This window comes from Centroberyx affinis, unplaced genomic scaffold, assembly GCF_046629955.1.
Source record: "Centroberyx affinis isolate AG114_WGS23_722 - 3 ecotype Tasmania unplaced genomic scaffold, CSIRO-AGI_Caff_v1 ptg000133l_1, whole genome shotgun sequence".
NCBI classification, from domain to species: Eukaryota; Metazoa; Chordata; class Actinopteri; order Beryciformes; family Berycidae; genus Centroberyx; species Centroberyx affinis.
In genome coordinates, this window is record NW_027278833.1 from 157,659 (window position 1) to 173,539 (window position 15,881).

Here is a 15,881-nt window from a genome sequence, read left to right on the forward strand (position 1 = left end):
AGATATTAGCCTTATGATACTAAACAACTGCACATACAATTGGCCAATAGAACATGCAGTCAGCTGCAGCAGGCAAATCTGCCCAAACAGCCTGGGCTCTCCTTAAAGTTAGGAGTAGAGCCACTAATTAATAGCCAGCCTCCGCATTTTCAAATACATATGAGCCCGACAACAAAGTAGAGGGACTGGAATGCGTGCAGCACATATCAATACACCAACAAGAAAAAACTTAAAATATGTATTCAAAAAAATGCATATCTATTTCACAAATACAAGTTCAGACAATTTCAGAGAAAACACCCTAATAATTATTCTTTGTTCAGACCTTTTGGGTGTTCAGTTTGCAAAGAATGTATCCAAAACGCCTCTCTCTGCAAAAGTCTCTCTATCACCCCCTGCTGAATTAAAGTGTCTCGCTACTGAGGACTTCTCATGCCTATTCCTAAGGCAACTTTTATGTTCAGATATCCAGGTTTTTAGTTCTCTTTTAGTTTTACCAACATAGCACATCCCACATGGGCATTTCAAAAGGTAAACCACATGCTTCGTCTTACAATAAATCCTACTCTTAATAAAAAACTTTTTGCCAGAGTGTGGATGTAAAAAAGACTCTCCTCTAATCATAGCATTACACTGAACACAATTAGAACATGGGAAATTACCATTGGGTAAATTGGATAAGAAATGTTGAGGATGTGTGTAACAGTCAGCTCTGACTAGTGTATCCCTGAAGTTCCTAGCTTGTTTGTGGGCAAAAATAGGAGCTTTCTTAAAAACATGACCTATATGGGGATCACTAGATAGGATGTGCCAGTGCTTCTTAACGCACTTTTTAATTTCATGAGAAACGGGGGAAAAGGTGGTAGCACACACAATATTGAAGTCTCCTGAGGGGGAGGGTTTATGAGTTAAAAGGTTCTTTCTGTCAATATTTCTTACTCTCTGCAGACAATCATCTAGGACTCTGTTGTCATAACCCTTAGACCTAAACCGTGTACATAACTCAGCAGCTTGTTCCTCAAAAGTGTTCTCAGTACTACAAATTCTCTTAATTCTCAACAACTATAGGGCAAACCCTTTTTAAGACCAGGGGGGGTGATAGCTAGCATAATCCAAAAAACTGTTGCCATCAGTTTTCTTTCTATATACTTTGGTCTTCAGCTGTTCTGCTTTGTTCACAAGTACATCTAGAAAAGCCAAAGATTCCTGACTATACTGTAATGAAAATTTTATAGAAGGCATTCTAGAGTTAATATACACTCTGAACTCCTCCAGTTGATCAAGTGTCCCCGTAAAAATAAAGAAGACATCATCAATAAAGCGGAACCAACATCTCAACAATAAAAAGAAATTATTGTGGTACACAAACTCTTCTTCAAATTTGCCCATAAATAAGTTGGCATAGTTAGGAGAACATGGACTTCCCATACTTGTATGGCACCACCCTGACACTGTAAATAATATGAGTCTAATATGAGTAAAATAGTTCCTGTTGAGAATCAATTTAGCCATATCCACCAAAAATTCATTAGGGGGAGTAGGGTTCTGTCTCTTATTCAAGTAGTAGGTCATAGCCTCCAGACTCTCTGTACATTAGTGTATAAACTGGTCCATAGTACAAACAAAGTCACTTTCCTGAATGTTCTGTATAGAATCTATCTTATTCAAGAAATCAGTAGTATCTTTCAAGTATGATGGGAGCTGAGACACTAATGTTTTGATGTGTACGTCGATATACTGAGATATAGGCTCAGTCAGAGACTCTGTACCTATAGGGTGCCCAGGCACAGGCTCCACACAGCTCTTGTGCACGATGCCTCTTGCCCCCCCTCCAGGTTGGACATCTCTTGCCGATGTTCTGGTGTAGTATCTGTCTCTCAGCCTTTCTAAAAAAACTCGTCGCAGCCTAGTCGCAGCTGCCGGACCCGCATTGCCTGCCTCCTCAGTAGATAATTCACTGGAGACTGTAGACTCCTCTCGCCTGCGTGCACGGTGGTGACACTTGTAGCCATCAGTAGATAACCACGGGTAAACATGGTTATTTTTTTAGTCCAAAGTGTCTCTGCGGTACTTCCTAATCTTCATCTCGGTAATCTGTTTCTCGTATGAGTGCTTTAATGCTGTACACTGTTCCTCAATTTTGTGAACCTGTTGGCTGTTGAACTTCTTGTGATTCAATATCCGGATACGGAACTTTCCAAGACTTGGCCTGAGAACACCCAACAGGTTCACAAACACGGTTTAGGTCTAAGGGTTATGACAACAGAGTCCTAGATGATTGTCTGCAGAGAGTAAGAAATATTGACAGAAAGAACCTTTTAACTCATAAACCCTCCCCCTCAGGGGACTTCAATATTGTGTGTGCTACCACCTTTTCCCCCGTTTCTCATGAAATTAAAAAGTGCGTTAAGAAGCACTGGCACATCCTATCTAGTGATCCCCATATAGGTCATGTTTTTAAGAATGCTCCTATTTTTGCCCACAAACAAGCTAGGAACTTAAGGGATACACTAGTCAGAGCTGACTGTTACACACATCCTCAACATTTCTTATCCAATTTACCCAATGGTAATTTCCCATGTTCTAATTGTGTTCAGTGTAATGCTATGATTAGAGGAGAGTCTTTTTTACATCCACACTCTGGCAAAAAAAAAAAAAGTTTTTTATTAAGAGTAGGATTTATTGTAAGACGAAGCATGTGGTTTACCTTTTGAAATGCCCATGTGGGATGTGCTATGTTGGTAAAACTAAAAGATTAGCATTAGGAATAGGGATGAGAAGTCCTCAGTAGCGAGACTCTTTAATTCAGCAGGGGGTGATAGAGAGACTTTTGCAGAGAGAGGCGTTTTGGATACATACTTTGCAAACTGAACACCCAAACGGTCTGAACAAAGAATTATTATTAGGGTGTTTTCTCTGAAATTGTCTGAACTTGTATTTGTGAAATAGATATGCATTTTTTTGAATACATATTTTAAGTTTTTTCTTGTTGGTGTATTGATATGTGCTGCACTCATTCCAGTCCTACTTTGTTGTCGGGCTCATATGTATTTGAAAATGCAGAAGCTGGCTATTAATTAGTGGCTCTACTCCTAACTTTAAGGAGAGCCCAGGCTGTTTGGGCAGATTTGCCTGCTGCAGCTGACTGCATGTTCTATTGGCCAATTGTATGTGCAGTTGTTTAGTATCATAAGGCTAATATCTTCCACCTGTACAAGGGAAAATTTAGCCTCCCTTCATTTCCATTTTCTGTGTAGACGATCTGTATTTTGAAATGATACAAATTTGTGAGATATATGTGCAGAGACATTTGTCTGTATTTTCTATTCTTCTATTCTTATATTATATATTTCTTGATACTTATTTTTCCTAAGTGTTATGTTTATGTTGTGGATTGTGTATTCCTGGTATTAATCCGTACTGAGTGGGGGAAGCTGGTACGTTGATTTCTCTTTGACAGTGACTTTTTGATCATGTATTTTTCATATTGATTGAATAATTAATTGAACTGTATCCATATATGTATTTAAGTGTCACTTCCGCTTTGAGCAACACAACGTTGATGATGGCTTATTGCTGAAACGCGTCCGTCGTTTGTGCTCTACAGCTGCCCATTTAATTACAGTAAAAGACAAAATGCTGGCTTTTCTTTCTTCATATATTAGCAGACTACTCGCGGTCAAACTTGTGGTCTATTGCGAGGTGTGTTTCTTGTCATTATATGCCTGGCCTGTTGTCTTATAACCGCTTATTGTCACATAAACTACAAGTATTTAAAATGATATCTAGGGTCATTTAAAGAGTAATTCTCACGCTCCTGTATACACCTGTGTTTTTTTTAGTTTAGTCTCATTCCGTAAACCATCATGAGGGTAGAAAATGTAGCAACTACAACTAAGATATTTTCTTGCTATTGAATTAAGCTCTAACATTACTGGCAATAGTATAATCATTGTTATTATGGTACATTCCTGTATATTGATGCACAATTCCTGCTTGAGCACTGTTGGACAAGAGCGGCATGGAATGTATTTTAGAGTGATGCAGTCATGCAATTTTATGACTGTATATTGTATTTGGATACACTAATACTCATGGCTCCCAGTCAGCAAAATTATAGACATACATCTATCTTCTTGTGAAAACTGAATAAGTTGAAAGAGTAAATAAATGCTTGGAGCATTTCAGTAATCATTAATGGCTAATTGTGGGAGTTGATGGATATGGATATTAAACTTATTTACATGTGCGGTTTTGTGATGTTTATAATGAGAAAAATATATGCTGCTGTGTATGCAACATTATATAAGTCTAAGAAAAAAATCATGTTTCTGTTTCTTTCTATACACACAGCTTTTTAGTCCTAAATTTATGTGAAATTTAATATGGCCCCAGGAGGGTGGCTCTAACTAGCCACTTCTCTAGCTCAAATAGCCAAATCAGCCTTGTGATGCACAGGAGCCCTGGTTGTAAAATGACAAATGTGTCTTTTAGTTAAAATGGCTGCTTTCGACCATCTGTCCGTTCAATTTCCCATGCTCCTTTAACAGTACAGGATGATGTCCTGACGATGATGAGCCATGCATAATTACTGCTCACACACAGCTCTGTACGCAATGAAGTCAGAATAGCAAAGATATCATCCCATAAAATGGGATTGCACTTGACTTGCACTGAGCAGTTTCCTGGACCTCTATCCTGGATTAAGAACAGAATCTCTCTGGATTACAGTTTATGATGACCATTAAGAGTTTTATCCTGTGGGTACTTAAAACACAGTCCAACCTCATAAGACCTGCTCAGAGAAGATTGCAGGGATTTGGACCTTTTGAACGGTTTAAAGTTCAGGCATTTAGAGCACTTATCACTCATTCTGCATAAGCATGGGGAGCTGGTCTAGTGCTCGGCGCATATTTAGTCACGATGATGGGAGGAAGTAGGGTATTTTGTACTGAGGGATTTGTTTTTCCCGATGGCTTATACTGTCATGCTGATCTTATTATACACTCATTTCCTACCACGAACTGTCAGATAGTTTAACATTAAGCTCCAAGGCAGTGTCTAATCTTTACACAACATTTACCTTAGATTAATGCTCTGCCAGATTCCAAAGTCTTTGCTGACATGTGGGAAACGTCAGGGTGAGTTCTATACGCTATCCATAGTTTTTTCTTTGGTTTTCTTTAGCTGTGTGTGCTCTCTGCAGTTTTTAGTTTGTGCTGGAACTCGGCTCAACATATATCACTATTCAACCATTAACTCACCCACTATCATAGAATACCAACCAGTTTCCCTCACACTGCCGGGGCAAAACAGCGTAGTGCATTCAACACTGAATATCGGATGCTCAGACAAACGTGCAGTTACAAGGCATTACTCAACATTTACAGCAAACAAATGCAGTTAAAGTGATGATAACATCTGTATTTATACAGCAAACCAGAGCACTACGTTTGTTTGTTTGTTTTCTTAATCAGGGCTACAACCAGCTAGAAAGAAGGTTAGCTGGTCTGGTGGGACAGAAAACTAGTTGGCAAGCATAGCTAGCTAGTTCTGTTGAATGAATATCTTGCTACAAAACTGAATTACACTGAAGCAGTAAACCAAGCTAGATAAATTACATGTCTGCTGGGCCCCAGGGTGCTCCAACACTCCCTTAACAACAGTGCCTGTTGTTACTTTTTGAGATGTTTATTGCATTATAGAGTTTTGACAATGGCTTCCATCTTAAAGTAATAAAAACAGTATAAAAACTGTGAAAAACTGTTCCAGTTATTCAAGAAACACCAAGACAAAAGGTACATTTAATCTGGGAAATACAGTGTGCTTTGGTTTAGCTCCAGATCTAGTGGAGGAAACTGTTGCACGTCCAGATACTAGACAAGGGTCACTGGACAGCAGATTCCGCTCGGAGCAAATTAAGTGACCTTCTGCAAGAGAAAGTATGGTCCTCCCATGTTGCTCAGCTGAGGCCCAAGTGTACAGATGCACCTGACAAGCATACTCTGCGTCTCTCTCTCTAACGAACTCACAGCTCACACAGCTTGCTGGGGATAAGGCCTCAGCCACAGTGCTGTGACGGCAGATGGCAACTGGCTCAAAGAGGTTGGCACGTCATTGGGAAATGTGCTGCACCAAAGATGTCCTTTTTAATTAAAAGATTTTGATCTGTGGTGAATTGCAGAATGTTGGAAAGAATGAGGGACAGCATGTGGTCTGAAATATAAGGACATGATATGAAAGGATAATAAAGAAAGAAATGTACACTCTTCTAGACAGTATATGCTCTATTCCACTGCAGACTTGAAGGGATAAAGACTTGGTAGGCCTTGATTTGATCCTGAGTGCGAGGACATTTAGAGTTAAATACAAATGGATGCAAAAGTGAGCAAAATTTCCATCACATTGCCGCACGTTCAGGAAAGGGCATCCTGTCATGAACTAGAAGGATCCTTTATTAATCTCTCTCTCTCTCTCTCTCTCTCCTCTCTCTCTCTCTCTCTCTCTCTCTCTAATCCAACACTTAATAAATATCTGGATCAGATCTTCTGATTCTCCCGTATAGGATCACATCTTCAGACTGAATCTCTGCACCTTGATTTAAAACATATGGAACCACATCTTTATTTAACAAGCACTCAGGGCAGGTTGTCAACACCAATGTTGTGACATTTGTCCAGGGGTTTCTGGTAGCCGCAAGAGACCTGTCTGCGTCTGACATTCACGCTGGGCTTTGGACCTTCAGGGTCAGATGGACACAGAGGCAAGTGCTGCGCTTTAATCCGGGTGGCACTAGGGCAGTGGAAAGGGTTGAGGCAGATGGATAACAACATACTGTATGCAGGTCTTGTATCCACCAGAGATGGTGCAAGGCTGCGCTCAATCATAGAGTAGCTTGGTCTCGGCTTTTAACATGTTTGCGCTTGTCTTGGTAAATTACAGAAACAGTTCCAACTGCTGCTATACACATGCCACATAACATGGTACATGTCAGGATAAATCAATGGGCAATCCCATGCCCCACCAAAAACAGACACTTGAGCTGACTAGTGCGGGTCACAAGGGCCCGCCAAGTACCACTGTGCTGTTTCACGGAGGTGCAGTGGCTCACATGTGGATTCAATCCGCATTCTCCTGTCAGTTTCAGACGTTCACCGAGTTGACAGCGACTGATTTTAGTCCAGTCTCCCTGGGATTGTCTTTGGCTCTGTCTACATTTAAAATGCTGAGTAGTGGGAGAGTTTTAAGTTCACACAAAAGCACAGAAAAGAAAGGTGATCAGGGAAATTACAAAGCACTGCAGACCACAAATGTGGTCTCCAGAGGACAATATACATCTTAAATTTGTCCATTTGCATAGCTTAACCATATTCACAGATAACTTGGCACTTCAGCGGCTCCTCTGGTCAGAATTCGCAACTGCACTCTGTCGATTTTACTGCCGTCACTCTCTTAATGGAATCAGACAACAAACAAGCGTGTACTTACTGATCACATAAACACTACACTGCCATTGTAGAATACTACTCACAAAAGGCTAATATATAATTATGATGCTAACGCAACCACAGTAGTTAGGATTAGCATTAGCGTTTGTTAACGCTACTGTTAGCAGACCAGTGTTATATCCAGCACACCGCCGCTCAGAATCAGCTGTTCCAGAACGTGTCATGTTGGTTTTGCTGGAGTTTGGAAAGGCCAACTCCACCACTAATAGCAATTAAAAGTGAATGTTTTACCACAAAAAAGTTATCACTTTAAACTCATTTGTGAATTGGCAAGTTCGCAGTTTACGATTTAAATATACTATATTTGTGAAGCTCTATTTGTGTGGATGCTTTTGCGACTGTTTTGAGACCTCGGACTTGTCTCGGTCTCATACTTCTATTGATTTGGTCTTGTGTTGACTTGACTTCTTCTTGCCTATCTAAAATTTAAAAAAAAAAAACATTGATAATTTTATTGATGTTTGGTATATTTTTTTTTCCTAGCACTACAAATAATTTAAGGGACAAACTTCTATGAATTGATTAGTCAATTCTTATAAACACTACTAAGGGATCACAGCTTTACCTGCTTTTGGATGAATAACATACCCTTAATTTTTGAAAATCCTATTTCTTTAACTGAAATAAAACATCAAGAATTAGGCAAAGAAATCAATGGCATGCCGGCTGACTCTATTTCTCTCTTCACAAAGTTGCTGGAGGGATTTTGTTCAGGTTGCCCCTAGCAGCAGATGGTAGTCTGATTTGCACAGTGACAGATCACTCATATTGCCATTGACACTAATGGCTGTGGAATTGAGTGGGGACACTGGGGCAGCAATGTAGTCTTACATCCATGTCCAATCAGTGTGAAGCAACACATCCTGTCACAATAATTATGACAGAACTATTGAGACAATTTTTTGGCCACCGTCTCACTGTCCCACTAGTGCTCCCCTTGATTGGCCTTGGTGCCTTGCAAAGTCATTGTCATTTCTCACAACTTCATTACTTGGTGGCATAAAGCAATTTCCATCGTCTGTGCTCTTCCCACTCTGCTGCCCCTAAAGGGAGCTCACACCATATGTGCATGCCAACACCCTGTCGAATAGACAAGGTGATTCTTTTCATGAGTGCCTTTTCAGGTTATGCCTTATTATATTAGTGAGTCTCGTCATTTTCGTAATAATGATTCCTATTGTCTCTAATGACACTCCAAAGTGATCTGGGATCTCTCTGAACGCAGATAGCGAATTCATGTGAGTCTGATGGCTGACGACTGTGGCATTTATGGAATGAAGTTAGAAATGGCCTTGCTTTATTATTGCTTAGGCTCATTGGCGCATTTTTAATCCTCAATAAAGTTAATGCTCACATCGGCAGTCTGGCTGCACAGCTGACCGCATCTTTAAGCTGCTCTTTTGAAGCAGCAGGCTAATGAGCAGGCCACTGTTTATGCCTCAACCCCACTCTCTTCTGTCTACTTCCCACTCAGTCATTTTTTTAGAGCATTTCTCCGCCAAACACACACACACACACACACACACACAAACGCATACGCACCATGCAGTATTATCACAGCACTTAAACACCAGATGAGTAGATTAGTGTGTTAATCTCACCCTGAATCTGCGACATCTCACTCCCCACTCTTTCCCTCAGATTGCTGTGAAATACTCCATGCACTCTGCTGTAAATAAGTGCTAACAAGATTATCAGATTACCCTCCATCCAGGGCACCCAGCTACTGCTGGGCACAGTAGCTGCAATAATGTAAGATAATTGTGTTAGAAGGCACCATTTTAACTCAACTTTTTCAAAGTCTGTCAAAGCTCGGGGGCAGCTTAAAACAGATTTCCTATTTGCACTATGAAATATATTTCTTTGGTAGCCATGACAAAAGTGCCACTCAATATAAAGAGTGTAGTTGGAATGTTCAGTAATTTCATCCAGTTTTTTTTTTCGTTTTTTTTTTCGTTTTTTTTTTACATGTTTCTTGAATAGATTATCTAGAAACTAGGCCAAGTTTAATTGAATTGGCAGAAGAGAGATTAATCCCAAAACATTTTCAATTATAATATAATGATGAATATACAGTGTACTTCCTTTTAACAAGTTGAGTGAAAAAGTATGAGGTATACAAATAATAAAAATGACAATTGCAGTGGTAGTGGGATATGTTGACTACATGATCATTTTTATTTCCCTCACCCTTCACATAAAGCCATTTCGCTAGTAAAAGTGAGTTATTATCAAGAGGCTGACAAACAATTTTATTAGTTGGGCCTGGGCATTCTTGTCTTCTGTCTAACAAATGGTTTACTTGGAAGCATTGATATATAGAGTTATACGGTACTAACAAACTTTTGGTATCACTTTACAGGAATTCTATATTATAAAATTAATAATTTATGCACAAGAGCTTCTTAACAGCTATGCACAATCATGGACAGTGATTTTCTGACTGACCCTTTCTCTTTTTCTTTCCCTTTCTCTTAAATTTGGTTCCTCTGTAATACTAATGCCATTTAAATCATAGCAGTCGAACAGTGAATTTCAGCCAGCAAATTCAAAAACGTTAATCCTGGTAGTTATCCTGGCAAGCTATCCTCGCATTTACCATTTCTTTTTTTTTTATGTGGTATAAACTGAAGTTTTTGTCAAGTCGTGCCACATGTTGCCCCTCACACCTAACTCCTCCTCCTACCTCACATCCAGTCCCACCCCCCGCTGTCACTACTGTCACTAATTTTAGCAACTTTTCAGATCAACAACTTTATTTCTCAAAAGCAACTACAGTGACAAAAATAGCTGCTTTTTCGGACCATTGGGCAAAAGAATGGTAATGTGTTGACTCCTAAAGCTTTTGGCAACAAATTGGCACAGCTGATGCCAGTGCAGGTACATTTGCACTAATGGCTTGTCTTATGCAGAGATCTGATCACAGTGCTATATACAGCACTAAGAGTGAGCGGAGAGCAGGAGGGCCTTTCTACACACAGGCTTTCTCTGTCCAGTCCAGTCTGTTTCCATCCTCTGTAAGACCAGCTAGTAGTGTAACTGACGGTTTTATTGCTGATCCCAAACTTGGCACAAACACACAGGCACTGCTATGTTTTCTGATTAAACTCAACACATAGTTGTGCTGCAGTCATTGTAGTTTTCAAGGTTAGCTATGTCTTGGCCGCTGGTGGCAGCCTGAACTCAAAGCAAGAAATGAAGATGGAAAATCATCCAGTTGCCCACTGGTGTCCTCAAAGCTCAGTGGGGGAGGGGTTGATCTCTCCATAAGGAGTTTGATTAAAAAACAATCTATTACTGAGTACAATTAATTAAACTTGGCAGGGCAGCAAGTCTATTGCCATAACAAACTTCCTTTACTGATAATTACATCTCTGGGCTGCCAAAGATAAAAATTGAGTTTTTGAAAGTGTTCACAAATGTTTGCAATTAACTTCAGTGTAGATTATTTAAGTTTACAACCTTACAAACATTCTCTGAAATAATATAAAAATCATCTCCATTTCAAAATTACAGTTCTAGTAAAGTTCTATTCTCCCTCCAATTTTCTTTAAATATTTTAGAAGATATGTTAAAACTGATTGTCGTGTGCACTCCAATTAGTTCATCACTGTTTTCAAGAGTTTATTGGATGTATAACTTCAATTTATAATGGAATCGTTATTGATGTTCATTGCAGCTTTTAAATAGTTTTCAAAGCAATTAAAAACATTTTACATTTTACATACAACATTTTCTGTTGTGTGTGATAATATTCAAGTCGCATCACATAGTAGCATTAGGGTACATTTGCTCTCTGCAAACCAACACTACAGAGTGCAGAGCTCCAAGAGCCCTGCAGATTGGCTTAGGTGGCTCGTTTTGTGCGGACTTTACAATCGGATAGAGGACGGAGAGATGATTACATCATCAAATTAAAAGTCCCCCAGAATACTAGAGGGTCGTTCAATGGCAAGATGTAGCAGTATGATATGAAAACAGCCTCTGAGTGCGATTCAGGTTTGATTTTTTTGTACTCCCACCAAAATATCTGTTCAATAGGTCCGCTCAATATTAGGCAATGTGAAACCAATCAGACCGATACAATGTAACAACTTAACAAACTCAGACTTTAGAAGGACTATTATAATGTGGAAACGCCCTTAGTTACAACTGTGCTACCACAGCACTTCGGTATTAACTCACTCGAATCATGCTCATCCCCCCTCTCCAACTTTCCTGTCTAGCCCATGCCCACTTATGGTTTAATCTGAATATAAATGCCACTTAATTATTTTGAGGGAAGTGACTGTTTTGAGTGAGAAAAATATAGGTTATGAAAGCATGTAATTCAACTACTGTACCTTTTTCTTACTTCATTTTAAAGAATTTAGCAAATTACTTTTTAAGATATGGATTATGTACTGTAATTTTATTGTTTTTGAATTCAATATGCAATATTGAAGCACATTAATGAGGATTCCTAAATCTCTGTGATGTTAATTATGATGTGGAAGCTGCAGATTGGCAAAAGTGATATTGAAAATTTTCCATACACGGCTAATATTTCTCTTTTTTATGTACCAAAAGGGGGAATGTAATGAACACAATGTAATGAAAATCGAAGGAAATCTTAGTGAAGTTATAAAGTAAGACAATAACTTAGAGAATTTCCATGTTTTACTTGAGACGTCGCTCGATTAATAATAACACCACACAACCCCTCCACATAAGTGGTTTCCAAGCATGTCCTCTGTGATATATGTTCAATTAAATTAATCTGGTTTGCTGAAATCTCCAATTTGTAAACCACATTCCCAGACCGATTGAAACAATTTGCTACAACACATACTAGCGAATGACATGGAACGATGGAATTGACAGCTTTGCAACCTAATTTAATGCCCCTCTTACAAGACATCACTTGATATCACTGGCAGATTGCAAATGTCAAAGACGCCTCATTTGATGCCTGTTGCTCCATGCTGAGCTGCAGTGAAAGGAACTATTCTAATAACTTGCATCTCTTTGTCTACCCACCCACTCTATTTCTATTTCTCTTTCTCTCCCTCTCTCCCTCTCTCCCTCTTTCTCTCTCTCTCTCTCTCTCTCTCTCTCTCTCTCTCTCTCTCTCTCTCTCTCTCACTGACTCACTCACTCATTCACACACATACACACACACACACACACAGACCTGCACGCGCGCACACACACACACCCACACACACACAGGTGGCCTGGTCATCGTACCATTGAAAATCAAAGAGGAACTGCAGTTTTAAAAACAGACTAGATAGAAGACTGAAGTTGAATGTAGTGTCACAGCACAGCTTCACATGTTGCCATGGTGCTACAGAAGTGCACTGATGTTTTTCTTTTTCAAGCAGTATAAAAGAGTTCTCTCTCTCTCTCCCTTTTATCTTTGTATTTATATCACTAGACCTTGCGCTCTCTGTCTCTCCCTTTTATTTTTATCTGTATGTATGTCTATCTATCTATCTATCTATCTATCTATCTATCTATCTATCTATCTATCTATGTATCTGTCTGTCTGTCTGTCTGTCTGTCTGTCTGTATGATACAACATTTTTTAAAACTGAAAAAAAAGTCTAAACTGACGTGGAAAATCTCTTGACTCTAAAACCTCTGACTCCCAAACTAACTGCAATGTGTAGCATATGACAAAATTCTAACAATATTAATGAAACGCATGCCTATTAATAATACATTCTTATAAATTATGAACACCATAATATCTCTCTCCAATGTGTACTTGCGGTTCTCTTTTGACTTATTTGACAAATAAAATATTTGAGCAAATTCAAATTGGCCCTGACAACCAAAATTAAATAACATGAAAAGACAAGACATTCTCTTAATATAAAAACTAAACTAAATAGCTAACCAACTCAAATTAAAATACATTTAAATCACAGAGAATAGAAAATCAATTATAAACTAATGCAAAATGCAAAAGTAATCACTATTTTGCTCTGATGGCTCCATTTCCAACGTTGTCTTACTCTTTGAGAAAGCCTCTAAAATCGTATTCAGTTCATTGATTTAGCTGTCCGTTCAAATCAGAGTTCTTTGATGAGCAGATAATTTTGTTTGGTTTGCTTCTTGCGCCACAGGCTGCCCTATTATATGCAGGGCATGACTCTGACTCTGCTGGTGTATGGTCCTTCTCATGACTACCACTGACCTATCTGCCAAACTTCCCCACACATAGCAGTCCCTAGAGTGTGTGCTGGACAAAATCTAAAGTCAGGCATGAATACAGAGGCTGACAGGCCAATTATCAGATGTACCCTTCGTTCTGCATCCCCACCTCTGAAGGGAAGCAGATGTGAGAATCCTGTCGCTTTCACTCAAGCCAGCACAATGACATGGCCCAACAACAAAAGACATAGCCTTCAGAAAGAATCACGATGGACAGAGTTGTAAACCTCATCCTGTCATACCATTTTATCTGGTGGGCTTTCACGTTTCAAGCTTCAGGAGATGTGATGTAGTGTGGAGATGTTTGTCAGAAGTCGATAAAGCTTCTGACTTTTCCAGCCGAAGTTTGAAATGGGAACTCAATTCTTTACCATTGCTCTGTGATGCTATATCTACATTGAATGTGTTATACAGTGTTTGCTGTGGAAATCTCTGTTGTGTACAATATGAAAATGTCTCAAGAGGGCACTTGTGGCATGCAACACTACTGTATTTTATCACAACTTCTCTCTCCAAGTTACATTAGGAATTGTATAGCTTTGTCATTGTGAAATTGCTGCTTAATGAAGTGGATAAGACAAGTCTTGACGTAACTGAAGAATCTCTCTTTGCTCCATAGGTGAATGTAGTTCCAGCATGTATCAAAGCCTTGACCAAGATGCTGTACTGTCCATATTGTCGTGGCATGCCGGGGCTGAAACCCTGCCACAACTACTGTCATAACGTTATGAGGGGCTGTCTAGCCAACCAGGCAGACCTAGACGCTGAATGGAACCTCTTCATTGGTAAGAAAAAGAAAAAAATACTGAATTCTCAATTGAGTGCTCTTGCATCTGTTCTTCGCTTTCCCTTTGTCTTCTTTGTTAGGTGTGTGTGTGCGTGGGCGTGTCTGTCTTTTGTCTGTCTGTCTGTGTGCGCACTTGAGTACTTCTTCAGCTTCAGATTCAGCTTTAAAGGATTTCCAGAGACAAAACTGAAATCTTATTTGTGCAACCATTCCCTTTTTTTCTGTCTGCAATGTTGTTTGCTATCGCTGGAACCCTGGCATAGCGCTTAAAGCTCTGGTCCCTGCTGTTTGGGATTGATAAAGAAGAGCAGATCCTAGGCAAACACATTTTCTATAGTGTTTCCAGCTGAGCTTGGTGAGTAATATAGCACTTCAGTTAGGCCTTAAGTAGCTGGCTGCTGTAAGCCTTCCTGTTAAATGGATACCAAGGAGGCACATAGAGCATTCCCTCTGGATCTTTTGTAGGCCAATGCTTTATTTGTTATGTACCCCAATCCCACCCTCCCACCCCCACCGACAGATAAAAAAAAAATAGGCCGATGTTTTTTAAGAGACATCCCTGAAGATTGTGTGTCAGGCGAGCTGCACTTCTGAGCTGGTGGCTGTTCTGTGACAGGCCTGTCGTTCGAGGAACCATCAGATGACGTGCTGTAGAAGTCTCTGATCAACACAGGCCCCCGTGCACTGAGTGAGATGTCTCACAGCTTTAAGACATGTGTTAAAAAGTTTGTGTCTTGTTCAGTTGTGAGGAGGCAAATCTATTGCCGCAAAGGGACGTTGTACTTGACAGTAATGGGAAAAACTGTTGTTGCCATGGAATGATAAATCTGGTTAGACAAAGACACCCTTGAGGTATAGAGAAAGTGGATTTTTAATTTTGCACTAGTTTTCTTACAGACATGTTTTTTTGCTTTGGAAGGATAGTGTTGTTGGTATTGTAATTAGAAATGTGGAACCCTGGGGATGTTTATTTTCACAATGAAAGATTCATTTTTTGATGTCTACTGACATTTTGTATTCATTATCTGTAGCTAAAGAATTTCGATTTGCTTACCATGCAGCTTGCAAGAAATATTGATTTGCCTTTTAGAGACAACTTCTAAATGTATCACAGGTCAGTTCTCACCACTGGAGCACATCTTTGCATTATAGAAATTTATGGATTGGCCCCATACACAGTCTCTCATTGTCTTTCTCCCAAATCATCATTTATTAGAGAAGGTTGCATCAGACTTTGTAAAGGTGCAGCCCTCATTTTGTAAGAGCACTCAATGACATTTACCTGTAGACTTTGCTCATGCTTAAATGTCACTATCAATAGCATTGATTGGCAAGACCACAGGAGAAAGGAGATTCAAGGCCCTTTATCTAGTTTTTAACTTCCA

General features: G+C 39.4%; 1 protein-coding gene across 1 annotated transcript in view; it reads left to right on the plus strand.

Moving 5' to 3' along the window:
* LOC139653627 (glypican-6-like) overlaps positions 1 to 14,494 on the plus strand; it is a gene marked incomplete at its 3' end in the record, with an annotated part of 101,334 nt that extends 86,840 nt beyond the window's left edge. The window contains exon 4 of the mRNA XM_071530529.1: positions 14,329 to 14,494. Within this exon, the coding sequence (XP_071386630.1) occupies positions 14,329 to 14,494 (166 nt within the window). The remainder of the gene's footprint in view (positions 1 to 14,328) is intronic.
* Between the last annotated feature and the right edge of the window lie 1,387 nt (positions 14,495 to 15,881).